Source organism: Caenorhabditis remanei, chromosome X (assembly GCF_010183535.1).
Source record: "Caenorhabditis remanei strain PX506 chromosome X, whole genome shotgun sequence".
Lineage (NCBI taxonomy): Eukaryota > Metazoa > Nematoda > Chromadorea > Rhabditida > Rhabditidae > Caenorhabditis > Caenorhabditis remanei.
The window spans coordinates 30,981-50,686 of record NC_071333.1 but is presented as its reverse complement, the minus strand read 5'-3'; the positions used below and the strand labels follow the sequence as shown (position 1 = coordinate 50,686).

At 34.4% G+C, this 19,706-nt stretch overlaps 1 protein-coding gene across 1 annotated transcript; it reads left to right on the top strand.

Moving 5' to 3' along the window:
- Positions 1-17,431: 17,431 nt before the first annotated feature.
- On the top strand, positions 17,432-19,482 carry GCK72_022061 (uncharacterized protein; the record flags this gene model as incomplete). Its single annotated transcript, XM_053734629.1, has 7 exons — positions 17,432-17,687; positions 17,736-17,797; positions 17,847-17,936; positions 18,166-18,310; positions 18,359-18,715; positions 18,780-18,972; positions 19,278-19,482. The coding sequence occupies 7 exons, from the start codon at positions 17,432-17,434 to the stop codon at positions 19,480-19,482; spliced, it is 1,308 nt and encodes a 435-aa protein (XP_053578195.1).
- Between the last annotated feature and the right edge of the window lie 224 nt (positions 19,483-19,706).

The following is a 19,706-nucleotide window of genomic DNA, read 5'->3' as shown; positions in this document are numbered from 1 at the left end:
ATTTTGATTCCGGATTTCACAAATTTTTTCAAAAGTGACCGAGCGATGATGTAAATGAGACAAAATCCATAGCGTAACCTGTCAATGACATTGCAAGTATCAAGAGCCGATGTAAGACTGATCACACCAACTTTCGCGAGCATTGTGGATTTTAAGATGCGCATTTCCAATAAAACCAAGAGAGCCATGTGGAGGAGTACTGGATTGCCAAAACATGACAGATTTTTTGTCGGGAAAATTATTAAAGTGAGACTTCTCAACGTCACAACAATGACCCAGAAGATCTCTGAGACTGGATAGCAAACTCGCTTCTTCAAAAGTTATTTTGGACTATTGTAGACAATTGATGTGCTCAGTGTGTAGATAGAGGATCGAAACTGAAAGTGAATAAAAGACTGAAGAACCTCACGCATGGAGCGTTTCAGTATTGACAAGAAATCTGGGTCATTTGGAAAACTTGGTCAGCTAATGCAATCGATATTTGAGAACCATTTGGAGTTTAAGATGCTGTCCAAAACTTCCAGTTCCAATCGAGACAATTCTAAAATCCGAACGCAAGCGTGAAGTATGGTTGAGCTATCACTGGATTGAAAAAAAAGAGAAGAAAGCAGAAATAAGGAAAAATCGTAACAATTTAATTCCGGATAAAAATGAAAAAAATTTGTCAGGAAAGGCGTCAAACTAGCATTTTTTCAAAAAAGTTGTCAAAATGACTTGTGGAGCCGAACATATTCAAGAGTGCTGCTGGAAGGACGTGACCGGTCTGTGAAATAGCACAAACTATCAATCGCAGGGTGATAAACATACCAAGCGGCTTGAAAGTGAAATCAGTTGTGAGATATAGACCTCAGATCTTGAAAAATGGAGACTACCTGGCAGGAAGGACATCGGAGTAAGTTTTTTCTTGAAAGTCATTCTGAATGCATAGCGAATGGTCCCTGGAAATGAGCAATCTTTCAGAAACATCGACAAAGAAGATCTTGGAAAATAAAAAGCAATATCAATACAAATCTGGGGAGCTCAACATCTGTGATCCACTTGGAAGTCAAGGTGGTGGCAAGAAGTTCTGATCAAAACAGAGGGCATTCTGAAATCTGAACGCAAAAACAAGTAGAGTGAAAAAAGAATGAAACACGTACGAACCAGGTGAGTAGCTAAGCTTTCTGTCCTAAAGCACAACGATAATATATCAATACAAAACTGTTTTTCAGAAAGTTCTTTGTGAATCTGCTACCACTTTCTTGGAATTCAATCACACAATTCGATCAAGACCAAAAGCGCTTTGAAATGCGGACACAAACGTGAAGGAGCATGATTGAGCAATCGTAGGATAAAAATATGGACGCAGAGCTCTCGATGTTAAAGACGCTGCTGGAATGATCGACAATCATAAAATGCCCTGAATTTTATGGAAAAAAAAGCCAAACTGTACTTCGACATCTGGATTTGGAATTGAAACTGCTGGTCAGCAGTTCCAAAAGGAACGGAATACTTTTTGACATCGAGAAGCATTGGAAGAGCATTGGATCAAATTGTAACATCATGGTATTGGACTCCAAGGAACACTGAATACGATTTCCGAGAGTAATATGGAATTCAAGATGTGAAGTCGTAATTAAAACAGGAGAGTATTAGATCCGCACACGAACTGGGATGATCCATGAGGATGAACTCACGATTTCTGCGGAATAGTTGAAGATAACAGGTTAAAATGAACGAAAATCGTGACAAAATGGTTTTGGATTGCCAGAACGTCACCTAATTCTTGTCAAGAAAAACATAGAAGTGAGCTTCTTCTCAGAATATTGAAGCCAAAACGGTTGGTGCACGGAAAGCATGCAAATAACATTGGAAGACGTAAGAAGAAAATCGGTTGGTCTACGCTGCATCAGAAATATCGATGATAAAGTTATATGAAGCTGGCGAAGACAATTATGGAATAAATGAAAAGCTCCAAAGGACATGAATTTATTTAAAAAACCCGTGGATTACGATTACAGAACTCGTTTCACGACAATTTGGAAGCAATTGATGAGCTCAAGTGTGGTTGAGAAAGCGAAACCGCTTGTGGTTAGTGGACTGACTTGTGAGATTCCTAACGTGTGGAGCACTTTGCATAGGAGGATGAGGTCAGAATCATAAAACAGATAAGGTATCCTCAACCTTATATGACCTGTGAAACGTTGCTCAACACCGGAAAAAACAGAAGATAGATTTCGCCCTCTGAACTATGAAAATCGAAGGAGGAATAGTGAAACAGGACGGAGTTTGCCTACAAAAAAAACAGAAAGTGAAGTCAACAAGGAAGAATTTATAAATCAATTACTGAAATAACTAAGTTCGGGTTGTCTTCTGAAGCACGAAATAAATTATTGATTTTCAGAAAATATAATTCAAATCTGCTACCACTTTCGATATTAAAGAGTGGCTTGGAATTCAAGATGCTGATCACAAAATCCAACAAACGCGGAGGAGCATGGTTGAGCCATTGTCGAAAAAAAGAAAAAATATGAACGCAGAAGGTTTCGATTGCTCTCGATGTTGAAGACGGGGCTGAAATGATCAACAGTCTTAAAATGCCCTGAATTATATTGAAAAAATGCCAAAATGGACTTCGACACCTGGATTTATGACCGAAACTGCACAATCCAACGAATATGGAGGAGCATGGTTGGGCGATCGTTGAAAATTGTGTATTTTATGAAGAAAGAATGCTGATTCCTTGGAATGTTAGTCAGATTTTGAAGCGTAATCAAGACGCCAAGAGAAGCTAGAGATGCAGTGCGATAAGGCTGAATATATTGAATTCTTTTCAGGTAAATTTTCCACAAGATATGGTTCCGTGAAACAGAAAATTATCCGTAGGGAAATTCGAAATTTACAGAACATCTCAAAAAGATCAGAAGAGTGATTCAAGAAGATCAGAGTCTGAATGATCAACTACAGAGAGCTGGAAAACGAGAATGAATATGATTTGAACAAGGAGAATCTGTACGGAGAGAAGTAAACTTACTTCAAAAATTGGCTCCACTCTGACGACCTAGCATTGAATCATGGTTAGTCAAAAAAAAGTTTTTTAATGCCGATTGGGTGAAAAATGCGTCCAGCTAAATGCAGACTTTTTTGAAAACTTTTTAAAAAAGTCAAGGATTCGACCATATTTTTTAAATATTGATAGAACTCAAGCTTACTTTGGATTTTTGACTTTTAAAATGTGAAGTTTTAAAAAATCGAAGAATTTGTGTGAAAATTGTGAACATTTTTTGAAACCGGGACGAGATTTGGCAAGTATATGTCAATCAATGTCAAAACCTCAGGAGAACCAATTTGTGTTTTTTTCTTAACAATCAGATGTGAGCAAATTTTGTAAGTATGACGACGCGCAAATCTAGTATCTTCCAAAAACAACACAAACTCAAAATTCGTAAAGATGTCTAATGTGAGCTTAACCTAAACTAAATCTAAAGCAAATAATTTTCAGAGGAGTATGCAGTGTCAATCGTGAAGTGACTAGGATCTGAACGCGTCTAGAACTAGAAACAGCTTTGATTGGAACATGATACGGAGCTATATGGATTTTTAATCATTAACACTATTTGTAATTTACGTGTTTATTTTGTTTATTTTTTCTAATGTGCGGCATTTCTCATATTTTCTAAGACAGCTGGAAAAATGCTTTCTTAGATACATTCACATCCGAAACTATGGGAAAAACGAAAAATAGAATTTGACGGCTTCCCAGCAACCAGAACCTCTTCAGCACTTCCTTTTCTGCCTTTTTCCCTCTCCTCTCTTCTACCTCTCTCCTAACCCTGATTATATGCTCTACCCGTCCTCCGACCAAAGCAATTATAAAGCGGGATGCAGAATAAGGCATATGGGCAGGGTGAACTGATTTTCGGGAAGTGTCCAAATGGGCAATACGAACACTAGGGAAGGGGAAATTGGAATGTTGGGCCGGAAAAAAAGAAGACGAGGGAGTTGCAGTTTATGTTTTTGTAACGAGCAAAAAGTTAAGGCAGGAGACAAGTTTATCGACAGAAAATAATCTTTTATGTTAGTTTATACAAAACTGTAAACTGAAAATCATTCTTAATACGTTTGAATCATTTGAATGACTGAATCGAATAAAATTAGTGCTTGTAAATAAATCTAAAGCACTTTTATTTAATAAACTGGGAAAAAAACATTACACAATTGATAATACTGTATCGAACACATTAGATTTGACTTTTCAGAAAGTTATGAAAGAAAATTCAGAAAAAAAATTTTGTTTCAGATTTAGCGGAAACTTTTTACAATGATTATTAACATTACAAATAAATTCTTTTTATTGTTTTCAACAAACCGCCAAGTGGCTTTCGAGTTGCTGACAGTTGGCATTTTATAACTGCTACTGAACAATTTTTGGAATAAAGATTATTTTAAGCCGTTTATCGGTTTTTGTTATGATAAAGCCATCAATTGTACTCTGCTACATAATAAAAAATATGTTTAATCAACTTGATCGAGTGATATGACATTTGCCATCCTAATTTTGACATGGAAAAATATAGAAGCCAACAAATTTAACTATAAAAAAGCACAAAAGTTCGTTAGGTGAGTTGTTTCCCATGTTTTAATAATTTTCCTTACTTAATACCTCGCTACAAAATGTTTCAAGAAGTTACGAAAAAAAAATTTTTTTTGGACCAAAATTTTTTTCTCAATTTTTGAAAAAAAAATTCAGACGAAAAATGTTTAAGATTTAGATTTGGCTGAAACTTTTCACAATGATTATTTGCACCACTACTAAACTCTTTTCACTGTTTTCAACTGACCTCCAATTGTTTTTCAAATTTCCGAAGGTATTTTAAAACTGCTACTGTACAAATTTTGGAATAAGATTATTTTTTAGCTTTTTCCAGTATTGGTAAGGATAAAATTTGAAAATTTACATTTCCACATTAAAAAATGTTTTGATTAACGATAGGACAATTGACAGGCTAATTATGATTTGAAAAAAATCTTTAAACCAAACAAATTTGTACAGTAGCAGTTTTAAAATACCTTCGGAAATTCGAAAAACAATTGAAGGTCAGTTGAAAACAGTGAAAAGAAATTAGTAGTGGTGCAAATAATCATTGTGAAAAGTTTCAGCCAAATCTAAATCTTAAAAATTTTTTCGTCTGATTTTTTTTTCAAAAATTGAGAAAAAAATTTTGGTCCAAAAAAAATTTTTTTTCGAAACTTTTTGAAACTTTTTGTAGCGTGGTATTAAGTAAGGAAAATTATTAAAACATGGGTAACAACCCACCTAACGAACTTTTGAGCTTTTTTATAGTTAAATTTGTTGGCTTCTATAGTTTTCCATGTCAAAATTAGGATGGCAAACGTCATATCACTCGATCAAGTTGATTAAACATATTTTTTATTATGTAGCAGAGTACATTTGATGGCTTTGTCATAACAAAAACCGATAAGCGGTTTAAAATAATCGGCTCTATTACAGTTTAGATGTCCTTTGAAAACTTGAACGTCCCAAAAAACACTTAGACTCCCTTGAAACACTTAGACGTCCTTTGAAACATTTAAACGTCCTTTCAAATCCCAAATATGTTAAAAAATGTTTTAAACGTCCCTTTAAACATTTAGACGTCCCAAAAAACGTTTAGACGTCCCATTAAATATTGAGACGTCCCTTGAAGTCCGAAAATTTGGTTTTAAATACTTAGACGTCCCAAAAAATATTTAGACGTCCCAAAAAACATTTAAACATCCCAAAAGATGTTTAGACGTTTTTTCAACACTAAAAGCCACTGAAAGTGTTCAAGGGACGTCTAAATATTTTTTGGGACGTTTAAATGTTTTTTGGGACGTTTAAATGTTTTTTGGGACGTTTAAATGTTTTTTGGGACGTTTAAATGTTTTTTGGGACGTTTAAATCTTCAGAACTATATTTTGGAATAACAAGGGACGTCTAAACATTTTATGAAACGTTTAAACGTTTTTTGGGACGTCTAAACTTTTAAAAGGACGTTTTAAAAAAATTAGAGTTTGAAAGGACGTTGAAGTGTTTCAAGGGACGTCTAAGTGTTTTAAGGGACGTTTTAGTTTTTAAAAGACATCAAAACTGTAATAGAGCCAAATAATCTTAATTCCAAAAATTGTAAAAATTGGATACTTGCTTTAAAAATTGGATAATTGATTTAAACTTTGGATACTTGAATTAAATTTTGGATACTTGCTTTAAAAATTGGATAATTGATTTAAATTTTGGATACTTGTTTTAAAAATTGGATAATTGATTTAAATTTTGGATACATAAATTAAATTTTGGATACTTGCTTTAAAAATTGGATACTTGCTTTAAAAATTGGATGCTTGCTTTAAAAATTGGATACTTGCTATAAATGTTGGATACTTGCTTTAAAAATTGGATAATTTACTTAACTTTTGGATACTTGATTTAGATTTTGGATACTTGGTTTGAATATGGGATACTTGATTTAGATTTTGGATACTTGCTTTAAAAATTGGATTCTTGATTCAAATTTTGGGTACTTGGTTCGAATTGTGGATACTTGATTTAGATTCTGGATACTTGATTTAGATTTTGGATACTTGGTTTGAATATTGGATACTTGCTTTAAATGTTGGATACTTGTTTTAAATTTTGGATACTTGGTTTAATATTTGGATACTTAGATTATAGTTTGGATACTTGATTCAAAATATGGATAATTGATTTAAATTTTGGATACTTGATTTAAATTTTAGATACTTGGAATAACTTTTGGATACTTGATTTAGATTTTGGATACTTGGTTTGAATATTGGATACTTGCTTTAAAAATTGGATAATTGATTTGAATTGTGGATACTTGATTTAAATTTTGGATACTTGATTTAGATTTTGGATACTTGTTTAAAAATTGGATACTTGGAATAACTTTTGGATATTTGATTTAGATTTTGGATACTTGGTTTGAATTTTGGATACTTGGTTTGAATTTTGGATACTTGCTATAAATGTTGGATACTTGCTTTAAAAATTGGATAATTGATTTGAATTTTGGATACTTGATTTAAATTTCAATACTTGCTTTAAAAATTGGATAATTGATTTGAATTTTGGATACTTGATTTAAATTTCAATACTTGCTTTAAAAATTGGATAATTGATTTAAATTTTGGATACTTGATTTAAATTTTGGATACTTGATTTAAATTTTGGATACTTGGTTCGAATTGTGGATACTTGATTTAAATTTTGGATACTTGATTTAAATTTTGGATACTTGGTTCGAATTGTGGATACTTGATTTAAATTTTGGATACTTGATTTAGATTTTGGATACGTGCTTTAAAAATTGGATACTTAATTTAAATTTTGGATACTTGATTTAGATTTTGGATACTTGCTTTAAAAATTGGATACTTGATTTAAATTTTGGATACTTGATTTAAATTTTGGATACTTGATTTAGATTTTGGATACTTGCTTTAAAAATTGGATACTTGATTTAAATTTTGGATACTTGATTTAAATTTTGGATACTTGGTTTGAATTTTTTTGAGATTTGGTCCAAGTAGAGTTTTCTGTCAAAATGGTTCTGCTCATAATAACTGATCGAGTTATGAGCAGAACCGTTTTGACAGAAAACTCCACTTAGACCATATCTCAAAAATGACGGAATTGTCACTACAACTTTATGAATGTCACTACAACTTTAAGAAAGGTTAGAGAAAAGCGAGAGAGTATGGTGGGGACGAGAGACGCAGAGAAAGTTCAGAGAAAAGCGAGAGAGTATTATGAGAAGAAAGACGCAGAGAAAGGTTAGAGAAAAAGACTTACTGTAATTCAAGAAATTTGTGTGTTCATTTTTTTTTTGGGGGGAGACCCGACCTAATTTTTCTCCAAAAGATGTTTCAATCTGCGACAGTAAGAACGATAATTCAGCTTTACACAAAAAACAATGAGAGCAAAAAGTCAAGACGGAAACATCTAATGGAAGTTACAAACCAATAGTCCGAGAAGTGTTTGTTCAAACAGTGCGAGACGATGGTAGCTTCCATGATTCATCTCGAGATGAAAAAAGGGAAATTGCATGAGCTCAGAGAAGAAGACGGACGATCAAGGCGTCATGCCGACCGCCTCTTCTGTCAACAAAGAAGAATTTGAAACATTAATTCCAACAATTCAAGTGAAAGTTTTCAACCCAAAGAAGAATTGTTGGGAAACAATGTCGGTGATGTTGTACAGTGGAGCTAGCCAGACTTATGCGGACATGAAAATTTTCAAAGAATGGAATCTCCCAGACAAAAGACAAATGACCGATTGAATCAGTCAACAGGTACAAGAAAACTGCAGTTCGTATCCAACTCGGACAAGGAATTCTCGACTTTGACATTTTCGTAATAGATCATCTGGTTGGAAAAATTTCGAAGAGCAAATTATCGATGGAGGACACGAAATTCGTTATTCAAAATGCATTGGTAATGAAATAAGATGATTTGAAATTTTCGTGTCAACCACGGATAATTCTTGGATGTGACTACTACATGAGCAAGATCATGATCGTAGAATTTATCACACTTCCATCAGTGCTCTGGGAACCGCTTGTGAATTCACAACGATGGGACGTTCAGCCAGTAACATCAAGAATGGAGAACAACATCTTCTCATAGTCATCAAAAACTCCGATCCAGATCGTATCATCGAAGATGAGCGAAAAAAGGACATGCAAATGAAAACATCGTCAGAATTCTCAGGTCCATTAACCGTAGAGCAGTCACAAATAGAAAGGAGAAACTGAAGAATAGTTTGACAAGACTATCGAACTGAGAGAAGATGGTTATTGTACCAGACTCCCATTGAGAGAAGAACGCTCAATCCTACCGGACAACTTCGGACCTTCCATCAGCCGACTCCAATCTCATTCATTCAAGGAATTGCTTCAACAATAAACAAGAAAAGAAAGGAATAATTGAAAGAGTCGAATTCTCAAGAGACAAGACAGGAACCATCCATTACAATCGAAGTCAACCTGTGAACACACCACATAAGACTACTACAAAATGACGAGTTGTGGTGGACGGATCAAGGTAACTTTCAATTTTGGTCACTATAACTTTCAATTTGGGCTCAATTCTCATCACTTTTTGATGAAATGACTGAAATATGTGGATTTTGGGTATTCTAGGTGAAATATGCAGTGACCTGAATATCCAAATGAGCTGGTTTTCAAGTAATTATGTCACCACTTAGTGTACAAAACTGGAAATATTTATTTACATTTGTCTTTATCGAATCCTCGGGCCTTAGAATACCAAAAACAATGACAATTTGGTCAGTGTATCCGTCAGTTAAACTGACCAAATTGACAGTTACATTGAGCAAATTGTCTGCTACATTGACCAAATTGTCGGTTACACTGACCAAATTGTCAGTTACATTGACCAAATTGTCGGTTACACTGACCAAATTGTCATTGTTTTTAGTGTTCTAATGCCCGAGGATTCGATAAAGACAAATGTAAATGAATATTTCCAGATTTGGACACTAGGTAGTGACATAATTACTTAAAAACCAGCTCGTTTGAACATTCAGGTCACTGCATATTTCACCTAGAATACCCAAGATCCACATATTTCAGTCATTTCATCGAAAAGTGATGAAAATTGTGCCCAAATTGAAAGTTATAGTGACCAAAATTGAAAGTTACACTGACCAAATGGCAAGTTACACTGACCAAATTTTTTGAAACACTGAAGCAATTTTCTTAATAGAGTGAGCCCTGGAGCACACAAGTTGTGCTATTCTAGCTTGAACAATCTCTTCAGAAACACATCTAATTCAAAGCCATTACCATCAGTTTCTACGACCCCTTGGTCATTTCGCCATTTGCTAAAATCGATTCAAGGTCTCGATCGAATTTATGAAAAAAGATGCAAAATAGTAGGAATGAAAACATTTTGGAGAAATTGATGGATAGTTTGATGGTAATGGTTTTGATATTATTTATGCCAAACAATTGATGTTTTTTGAGTTTTTCTAAATATAATACAAAACAAATTTTGTGAAACGGACCAGTTTTGACGATTTTCGAAAAATTTTGGGTCTCGGCACAAAAATGACTACAGTAATTCTAAAAGAAAATGACTACAGTAATCCTTAAACTACCGTAACCCAAATAAAAAATGTATTTTCATGTTTCTTACAATTTTCTGAGTATAATACAAAAAAAATTGTGAAACGGTCCAGTTTTGACGATTTTCGAATATTTTAGGTCTCGACACGTAAACGGCTACAGTAATCCACAAAGAAAATGGCTACAGTAATCTTCAAATCACCGTAACCCCAATAAAAATGTACTTTCATGTTTCTTACAATTTTCTGAGTATATAACAAAAAAAAATTTGTGAACCGGTTCCGTTGTGACAATTTTCGAAAAATTTTGGGTTTCGACACGAGAATGGCTACAGTAATCCTAAAACTACCGTGACCCAAAAAAATATTGTTTTTTTCAAATTCCTCATAAAATTTGGGTTCTAGACATATATACATTCATCGGGTTTCCTCTACTTTGAAAATCTCGAAAAAAGGCGCATGTGATATTTCGTCACTTGGGTCTCGCAACGAAAATGGCTACAGTAATCCTAAAGCTATCGTAAATCAGATGAACAAACTTTTATTGACTTCGTTGCAATATTCTGATTATTATACAAAAAAAATTTGTGAAACGGTTCAGTTTTGACGATTTTCAAAAATTTTGGGTCTCGACACGAAAATGGCTACAGTAATCCTAAAACTACCGTAACCCAAAAAATATTGTTTTATTCAAATTCCTCATAAAATTTGGGTTCTAGACATATATACATTCATCGGGTTTCCTCTACTTTGAAAATCTCGAAAAAAGGCGCATGTGATATTTCGTCACTTGGGTCTCGCAACGAAAATGGCTACAGTAAGCCAAAAAACTACTGTAAACCATACGAACAAACTTTTATTGACTTCGTTGCAATATTCTGATTATTATACAAAAAAAAATTGTGAAACGGTTCAGTTTTGACGATTTTCAAAAATTTTGGGTCTCGACACGAAAATGGCTACAGTAATCCAAAAAAAACTATCATAAACCAGAATAACAAATTTTTTCTGACTTCGTTGCAATATTCTGATTATTATACAAAAAAAATTGTGAAACGGTTCAGTTTTGACGATTTTTGAAAAATTAGGTCTTGACACGAAAATGGTTACAGTAATCCGAAAAACTACCGTAACCCAAAAAATATTATTTTTTTCGAATTCCTCACAAAATTTGGGTTCTAGACATATATACATTCATGGGGTTTCCTCTACTTTGAAAATCTCGAAAAAAGGCGCATGTGATATTTCGTCACTTGGGTCTCGCCACGATCGACACGTCATCTAACTCCGCCCACTTTTTGCCACGTTTTTGCTTGTTTTTTTCTCGTTTTTTCAAATTTTATCGATTTTTTCTCACCAGTATTTTATCCGATCTTACCAAAACAAAAGCTCTTCTAGACCTAAATTTTACGCTGCGTCGTTTAAGCGCATTTTCAGATTTCTATTTTCTCAGCGCCGCGAGATAAAAATTTAAAAAGGCGAAAAAAATTCATAACTTTTGAAATTTCGAAATTTGAAACCTGAATTTTTTTTGACAGGGCACTACTTATAAGGAGCTAAAATTATAAATTTATTGCAAAAAAATAGATTTCAACAGGTTTTTAGAAACTCAAAAAGAATTGGGATCGGTCTAAAATTTTTGAAAAATGCACATTCCCACGGCTAAAATTTTTTTTTCAAAGCTTGATATTGTTCTTCTCATCTCAAAACTACCCATAGGCTGCTTTTTTACCATTTTAAGCGGTTAACTATCTAGATAAAAAATTTTCAATTTCCGAATTTTTAATTTTTTGCCAATTCCCCCTCTCAAATAACTTTTTTCAGCGTAATAAATCATCGCAAAGGCTCAAAATTTCTGGGGTTGAGAAAGCCGCTTCGGAATCAATGTTAATTGGAAATAAAGTGAGTTTAAATTCAAAAATAAATTTAAAAAATAAAGAAAAAATAAAAACTTTTTTTTCAGCCCTTTGATTCAATGGTGCTTCTCAAAACTTCTCGTCGGATCATCTTCAATGTTCACAATTCCAATCCGACCGTTTTGACATTCAACATCAATCGAAGGAACTTCAGGTAGTTTGTTTTTGTTTGGTTTCAGGTATAGGTGTTTTCATTCACTTTCTATCTCAGAAAACTGATAGAAAGTGAATTGAAATCGGGAGGATGACGGGTTCGGGTGGCTGGGTTCTCTTCTGGGGGTACCGAAAGAAGAGTTGGTTGGGATGGGGAGAAGGAGGGGGCTCTGGAATCGTGTGAGAGAGACAGGAAGACTGCGTTAAGGCTGTGGGCGGGAACTGAAAAATTATGGTAGTTTTAGAGAAAAATTAGTAGTTTTAGAGAAGTTATCAGTTGCGAAATCCCCATAACTCCACCAATTCTTAAGGTTTATCGAGTTTTTAGGATTACCTTGAGGATTTGGAGAAGTTTTCGGAAATACTTGCCTTGTTAGGAAAAGAAGCAGCCGCTTTATTTTGCACCGCGCAAGTTTTATTGCTGCGCACTTTCCGAATTCTTCGAATTCGTTGGTTTTGATTGCAGATGAGTTCAGTGTTTTATGAAATTTTTCAAACTCAACCAAAAAGTTACTCAAAAAGATACTACCGGCCAGGCCTGGGTCGAAATTTCACTCGGTCCGGATTTAAAAATAGAAACTCTGAAAATTTTTTCGAAATGCTTTGAAAGTGTATATTATTCACAGTCTGTCGCCGTAGGGCGTTAAAGACGCATGAAATTTGTTTGGATGGGTGTCGTAGTTGAAATGGGTGAAAAACCGTACTCCACTACGGTTTCAAATATTTTTACTACGGTTTTTATGTTTTCAACTTCGAGTGCCATCCGTACAAATTCCATGCGCCTTTAAAATCCTACGGCAATATACTGCAAATTTGTAATAGTAAAAATTTTTTAATTATCATACACATTTTGATTCAATAGAATTTTTTGGTCCAAAACTATACTTTTCTTCAAATTTTTTTCAAAACGTATTTCAAAAAGGCCAGCGGGCCGAGAATATTATCAACTCCGGCCTGGCCCGGCCGGTGACAAGTCTGCTAAAAATAATTTTATTGGATTAATCAAAAAAAATTTTAATTACAAAAATTTTCAGCCAAAAAAAAACTAAATCACGCCATATTTCTATTTCTTTTGAAATCTAGCTTTTGTTCTACTTAAAACATTTTCGAAGCAGTTTTTCGAATATCAAAACTTACCCAACAATTGGAAAGAAATTTTAGAGTATTGAGAAAAATATATTGAGAAACAATTGGTTGTGTTTGAACATTGACATAAACATCTCAACTGTAACTGCATACATTTTCAATTGGTCACATTTCCCATTTTTACAGTTTTCCTCTTTTAATTTTTCACTCAAGGACTATATTTTCCATTTGGTAATTATTTCGTTTTTTCATAATTTTCAACGCCCGTGAGTTAGAAACAAGACACTTATTTTTTGAAAAATTTGGAATGTTTTCGTGAAAAAAGATAAATTTTTTAGAGTTAATATCAAAAAACACCGTGCCTTGACAAATATAGGATTTTCACATTTATTTTTTTACAAATTAATCTTCGTTTTTCATAATCTTTTTCCATTTTTTTGATCAATGCGCGAGAATTACCTCAGATGTACAGCGAATTGCGCGCCCAAAGCTTCTCAAGCTAAAATGAGAAAAAGCTAATTTGTAAAAACGTTTTGTGAAATGAGAGAGTGTGAGAAATAGCAATTGAAAAAATGAAAACCGCATACGCAAAAATTTATTTTTTTTTTAAATTTTTTTCGTTTTATTCATCTATTTTCGAGTTCAATCCGGACAACCATTCGAGGACGAAGATTCAATGAACAATTAAAGTGAAGGATTCAATAGACAATAACGACGGAGGATTCGGTACGGAGGAGAAAAAGGCAAAAGATGCCTATCTCGTTTAGCGGAACATTGAAATAGAAGTTTTGATTGGTCTCTGATTTGATGTTGAAGTATGGGGTTGACTGCGCGCAAAAATAGAAAAAAAATAGTAGACATCAGATCAAAAATCATGAAAAAACTATCTATTTGAGTCTTTCGCTTCACAGATAGACCATCTTCGATGTCTTTCTGATAACACGCATCAACTGTCTTTATGACAAACTGACGTGTTTCTGAAACTGTGATTTACTGAAATCACCTGTCGAAAGTCGAAATCCATGCCAAAGAGACCCTGCGGGTGTCACTTGGTTCAGTGCGTAAAAATCCATGCCAAAGAGACACTGGGGTGTCCCTTGGTTCTGTGGAAGGCTCCCCCCCCCCCCTAGTTTAGCCACAAAAACTGTGATTGTTTTCCTGTGAAAATAATCTTATTTCATCTTCCTCACTTTTCTTCTTCATCTTCGACGGACTGCAAAGTGGTACTCTCGGTTTCTCCACAATTAGTCTTTTCATGACCTCTTCGTCGAACGTCGTTTGTTAGGTTATTGAGGAACACTGTTCTGATGGAATACACACGGCTTCTTGTACTGAAGACGATATACAGGACTCTTTTGCTACACACATATATATATATATATATATATATACACATATTTTCAGCCACTAGTAACTTCTGCAGCCTTTAAGCTCTTCATTTTTTTCTCATGACAACATGACTCAAAATACCACATTGGTTTGTTTTCCCTTGAATTATTTATTTCATAATTTGTTTTTTCAGGAGATAATTATTTTTTTCAGGAGATAAATGGTTTTTTTCAAGAGATAGTTGGTTTTTTTTGGAGATAATTTGTTTTCTCGAAAGATAATTGATTTTCCAGATATCGAATTCAAAAATTGATTGAACATGAAATCAATGCGAAATCAAATGAACTGAGTTCATAGAATTTGGTTTAAAAGCAGGATATTAAAGGGGAACTGCGGTATTCCAAAAATTGAGTTTTTTGATGTGAATCGACTCAGAATTTTATAGAAAAGAGAAAAGTCTCTTGGAGCCAGGTCCTAAAATTAGTCTAAAGCGAGTTATAAGCACTCAAAGTGTCAACAAAGGGCCCTTCGCCGTGAAAATTTACCTTATATTCCAAGGCAAAATTCTTTCGCCGTGAACGTGAAAAAGTGAATATTGAGAGAATAACGCCGTGAACTCTCTTTTATCTGTATATTCTACTGTTTAAATGAGGAAGTATATTCATGATTATGAAGTCTTTGGCTGGAATTGACCTAAGTAATTCGAGAAAACAATAAGAACTTTGCATCATCGAGAAAGTCACCGTTTGCAGAGAATAGGAGGCTCAAAGCCTTGAGTGCTCTCGAGCGAAATCCTGAATCGAGAGAAAATTGAGCTCCGATTTTTGACAAGACAGATATCACAATATCTTCAAACAAAATAAACCGAGATATATCAGAAACAAAAAAAATCACAAAAAGACAAAAAAGTAATGTATCTAAATGAAATATCTAGATTTTTCTACTTTCAATTAATGACTTTTTCTGAGAAGTTCATTTATAATATTCCGAACCGTTACTCAAAATCTTATCCAGCATTTAAAGGTGGACTAAGGTCAACTCTGATATTTTCATAGAATAATGTATGAGTACCTGTGAGTTCATTTTCATACCGAAAAAATTTTAAAAATCGGTCTGGAACCCGCTGAGAGCGATCGCCGGTGAGTTTGGGCATTTCGGTGGCCTAGAAATTCGACTTCGGCCATGTTGAATTTTTCAAATTTTAACGCTATTTTCTGTCATTTTTGTTGTGTTCTTTCAATAATTTCGAAAGTGAACGGCAAAAATTGATAGAATTATTACAAAAATGTTAGAAAAAACGGAAAAAAACTCGAAAAAAACAACATTTTCGAAAAAGTTCTAGAATGTTCCACGCCCACAGAAATGCCCAAACTGTTTTGCCGCTCGTTCTCCGCGGGGAATGAACCGAATTGAAAAATTCTTGAAATATGAAGATGAACTCACGGTAATGAACAAATGAACATACGACTGAACTCGAATTTCTGAGCCATACCGCCAATTTTCACCAGCCAGCGAAATGCCCAAACTCACCGGCGATCGCTCTCAGCGGGTTCCAGACCGATTTTTAAAATTCTTTCGATATGAAAATGAACTCACCGTTACTCATACATTATTCTATGAAAATATCAGAGTTGAGTTTAGTCCACCTTTAAACCTATTACGACTCAATGAATAATTGAGAAAAATTTTAGATTCTTTTAAAACTTGAACTGCATAAAACTAACTATTTTTCCAAATTTCAAAAATTCTTTTTTCTTTGTTTTCCAAATTCAGTTTCATCAAACTTTTTCTCAACAGTCAATCCATTCCCTCTTACATTTGCGCTCCGTTGCATATAAGAGAGTATCGGCAAGAGACCATGTATTTTTTCTCACACCGACGGAGGTTTTACTGTTTTTGATCTATTTACGATTTATTTCAGCATATTTCAAAATTTGCAAAACAAATTTTTTGTAAACGCACCCGAAGCAGAAAATGAAAAATCTGTGTCGGTGTAAAAATCTCTACGTTACTCGCAGATACTCTCTTGTTTGCAATGGGGTGCAGTTGTGAGATGGGATGCTAATGAATACTGTGCAAAAATATACTTTTTTCTAAATGTAAGTTCCAAGTTTTCGCTTCTAGATTTTTTTTGACCGGGTAAAAACATTCGTTTGCAGAATGATACCCTAAAATAAATTGAAACTACTGAGAACCTAGTTTCTTCTTGTTGGCTTGAGAACTGAAGGTTGCATTCAAAACACGTCTTTTGAAGTTCCGTACAGTTTTGTGTAATAGTTTTGCTAAATCTGTAAAAAGCAGACTTGTCAAAAATCGGGCCGGTCCGGGCCAAAATTTCTCTCGGTCCGGCCCGGCCCGTCGGCTGGATTCAAAAATGTGTACTCATTTTGTGTAACACAATTTTCTGAAATTTTTCGAAAATTTAGAGTAAAAATGCTTAAATTATCATACATATTTACCTTTTTATTGAGTTTTGAATTTTTATTTGGAAACTATTTTTATTCAAAAAATTTCCAAAAAAACATCAAAATTTCAAAAAATGTTTCAAAACGGGCCGGGCCGAGAATATTTCTGATATCGGCCCGCCCGGCTCGGCTCGTGACAAGTATGGTAAAAAGGAAACTTTAATCTTTAAAAAAAAGTTTTTAAAAAGTTTAACTCGACACGGAATATCATTAGTTCGCACGTTTTCCCTGTGCAACTAACCTCTTGAAATTCTTCATATATCATACTTTCTTTCTCTTTTTTTCCTCCTTCTCTCTCCCGCTTTCTTGAATGATTGTTGAATTTATTTCAGAGCCACCAAACTCAACAAATGTCATCCAATCGTTCCCCAACTTCTCCTGTGCCTCAGAGCTCCCCTTCTCCAACACCCACTCCTGAGAGTTTGAGTGAGGGATCAACGTCTGGACGTGAATCGCGATCGAAATCTGCGACGAGAACTCCTCAAATCGAATTGACTGAAACTCCTTCCCCTCAGTGGATTGAAAACTCCAGCGAAGACACTGGCACTGATACTGATACCAATTCCGATACTTCTAAGAAAATGATCTTAATCAATTCCGAAAAGTGTAAGTAAATAGTCAGAATCTCAGAAACTTAATAATTATTATTTTCAGTTCAATTGGTGAAAGTATTGGGGGAAGGAAGTTTTGGAAGAGTGTACTCAATCGTTGGAGAGGTAGAAATTAGAATATTCCTTGTCGCAAAATTAATTACCTGTTTTACAGAACGGTAAACATTTTGCGGCGAAGCTGTTTAAGAAGAAGAACGACTCAGAAGATTGTGATGGTGATGATTCGATTCGTGCAGAAACTGAGGTGAATTAATTATTGTTATAGAAAATCGTCTGAAACTACCTCATTGTTCCAATACTTTTCCAACTGTTCAAGTCTTAATGACACGTTTTCTGTGTTTTTTCGTTTTCCTAAACCAAAAAACTATCAAAACAGTTGAGATTTTTTTCAACATTTTTTTCCCCTAGGTAGTTCCAGACGGTTTTTGGTAAATGACGCTCTGCTTCACGTTTTACAAATTATCGATTTTCAGATCTTTCATCGTCTTGGGTCTTCTTCTCATAGATCTGTACTTAGAATGTACAAGACTGGTATGGTTCAAGATCCTCCGACTGGCTTCTTCCAAAATGTTCTCCTCATGCCGGAAGTCGGAGATTCTATCGGAGACGTTCTGGAGAGTAAGTTTATGATGTGTTTACATATTAAACGAATTTTCTTATTTTCAGAAGCAAAAAGACTCGATGCAAAGTTCAGAAATGAGAATTGTAGCGGAAATGAGAGAACACCAAAGGTTTCGATGAAGATGAATGCCATTCAACTCATTGGCAAGCAAATTTGCGAAGGCATGGAGTTTTTAAGCCGTCACCACATTTTCCACCGAGACCTGAAGCCTTATAATGTTTTCTTCACGAAGAAAATTGGTTTCGCAATGGAACATAACGCCAGTCGATTTTCGTTTGTGCTCCCAAAACATCTGTCCGTAAAAATCGGTGATTATGGAGAAGCGAAAATCATCACAGATTGGGACTTTGATCCGGAAACAGTACAAACAAAAGGATATCGAGCTCCTGAAATTCTCCTTGGTGAGTGAGTTTTCAACTGTTTCATGCAATACATATAGTTTAACTTTTTTATTTCATTTTTTAGGAATCAGTTTCAAATCCAATTCTGATGTATGGTCAACGGTGCTCACAATTCTTGAATTATACGTTGGAACGGATATCTTCCAGACGAGAGGTGGATCTGTCCCATGGGAAACCGAAAGAATTCGATCAATTCAATACGTTCTTGGGCAAAGAATCAGCACTGGGCTGTGGAAAGAAGCGGAACAGCAAGTTGGGTGAGTGAAAACAAAAACTGCAAGAGAATATTTACAAAATCTCAAACTGTTGTATTTCTGTTTATACGCCCTATGTTTTTAATGGACCGGCATCTTTAGTTTACTGACCTTCTCATATAGTAGTATTTGATACTCCGGCACTAACTTTCGAAATGAAAAAGTGATAACAAGGCAAAAATTAGTGTTAAGATTTAAAAGTAGACGATCATGCCATTTTTTATTAAAAAAATACCGATTTTCACGTCGTGATTTCGTTAGAAAAATTGATTTAAAAAAATCTAAACCTTAAATATTTCATTTTCCAGCGGAGAAGACATTCGCGAAAATTTGGTTTTGTTCGACGATGGGAAATGTTCTTCGGATCTGCCAACTCTATTGGATCATAAACGATCGTATCACGCCGATTCGCTATTTGAGTTCGTCCAGTTCGCGTTGATCGTCGACTATAATCATCGTCCATCATTCCAAGATCTCAGCTCACACATTTTTTTCAAGACTACTAAGAACTGATTTCACTGATTGTCTCTGTTTTAATTTCATGATATCCTCTCAAATTTCTATACCGTCTCTCCGGAATCCATCTCCATCGTTTTTGTTTATGATTTTTCGTAGGTTTCGATTTTTTTTATTTCCTTAATATGATTTATTAGTGATAGTAGGTAGTTTTTGAATGAATACTACACACATTCTTCTGACACTATTTTTTGACTTCAATATTCCTACAAAAATTATTC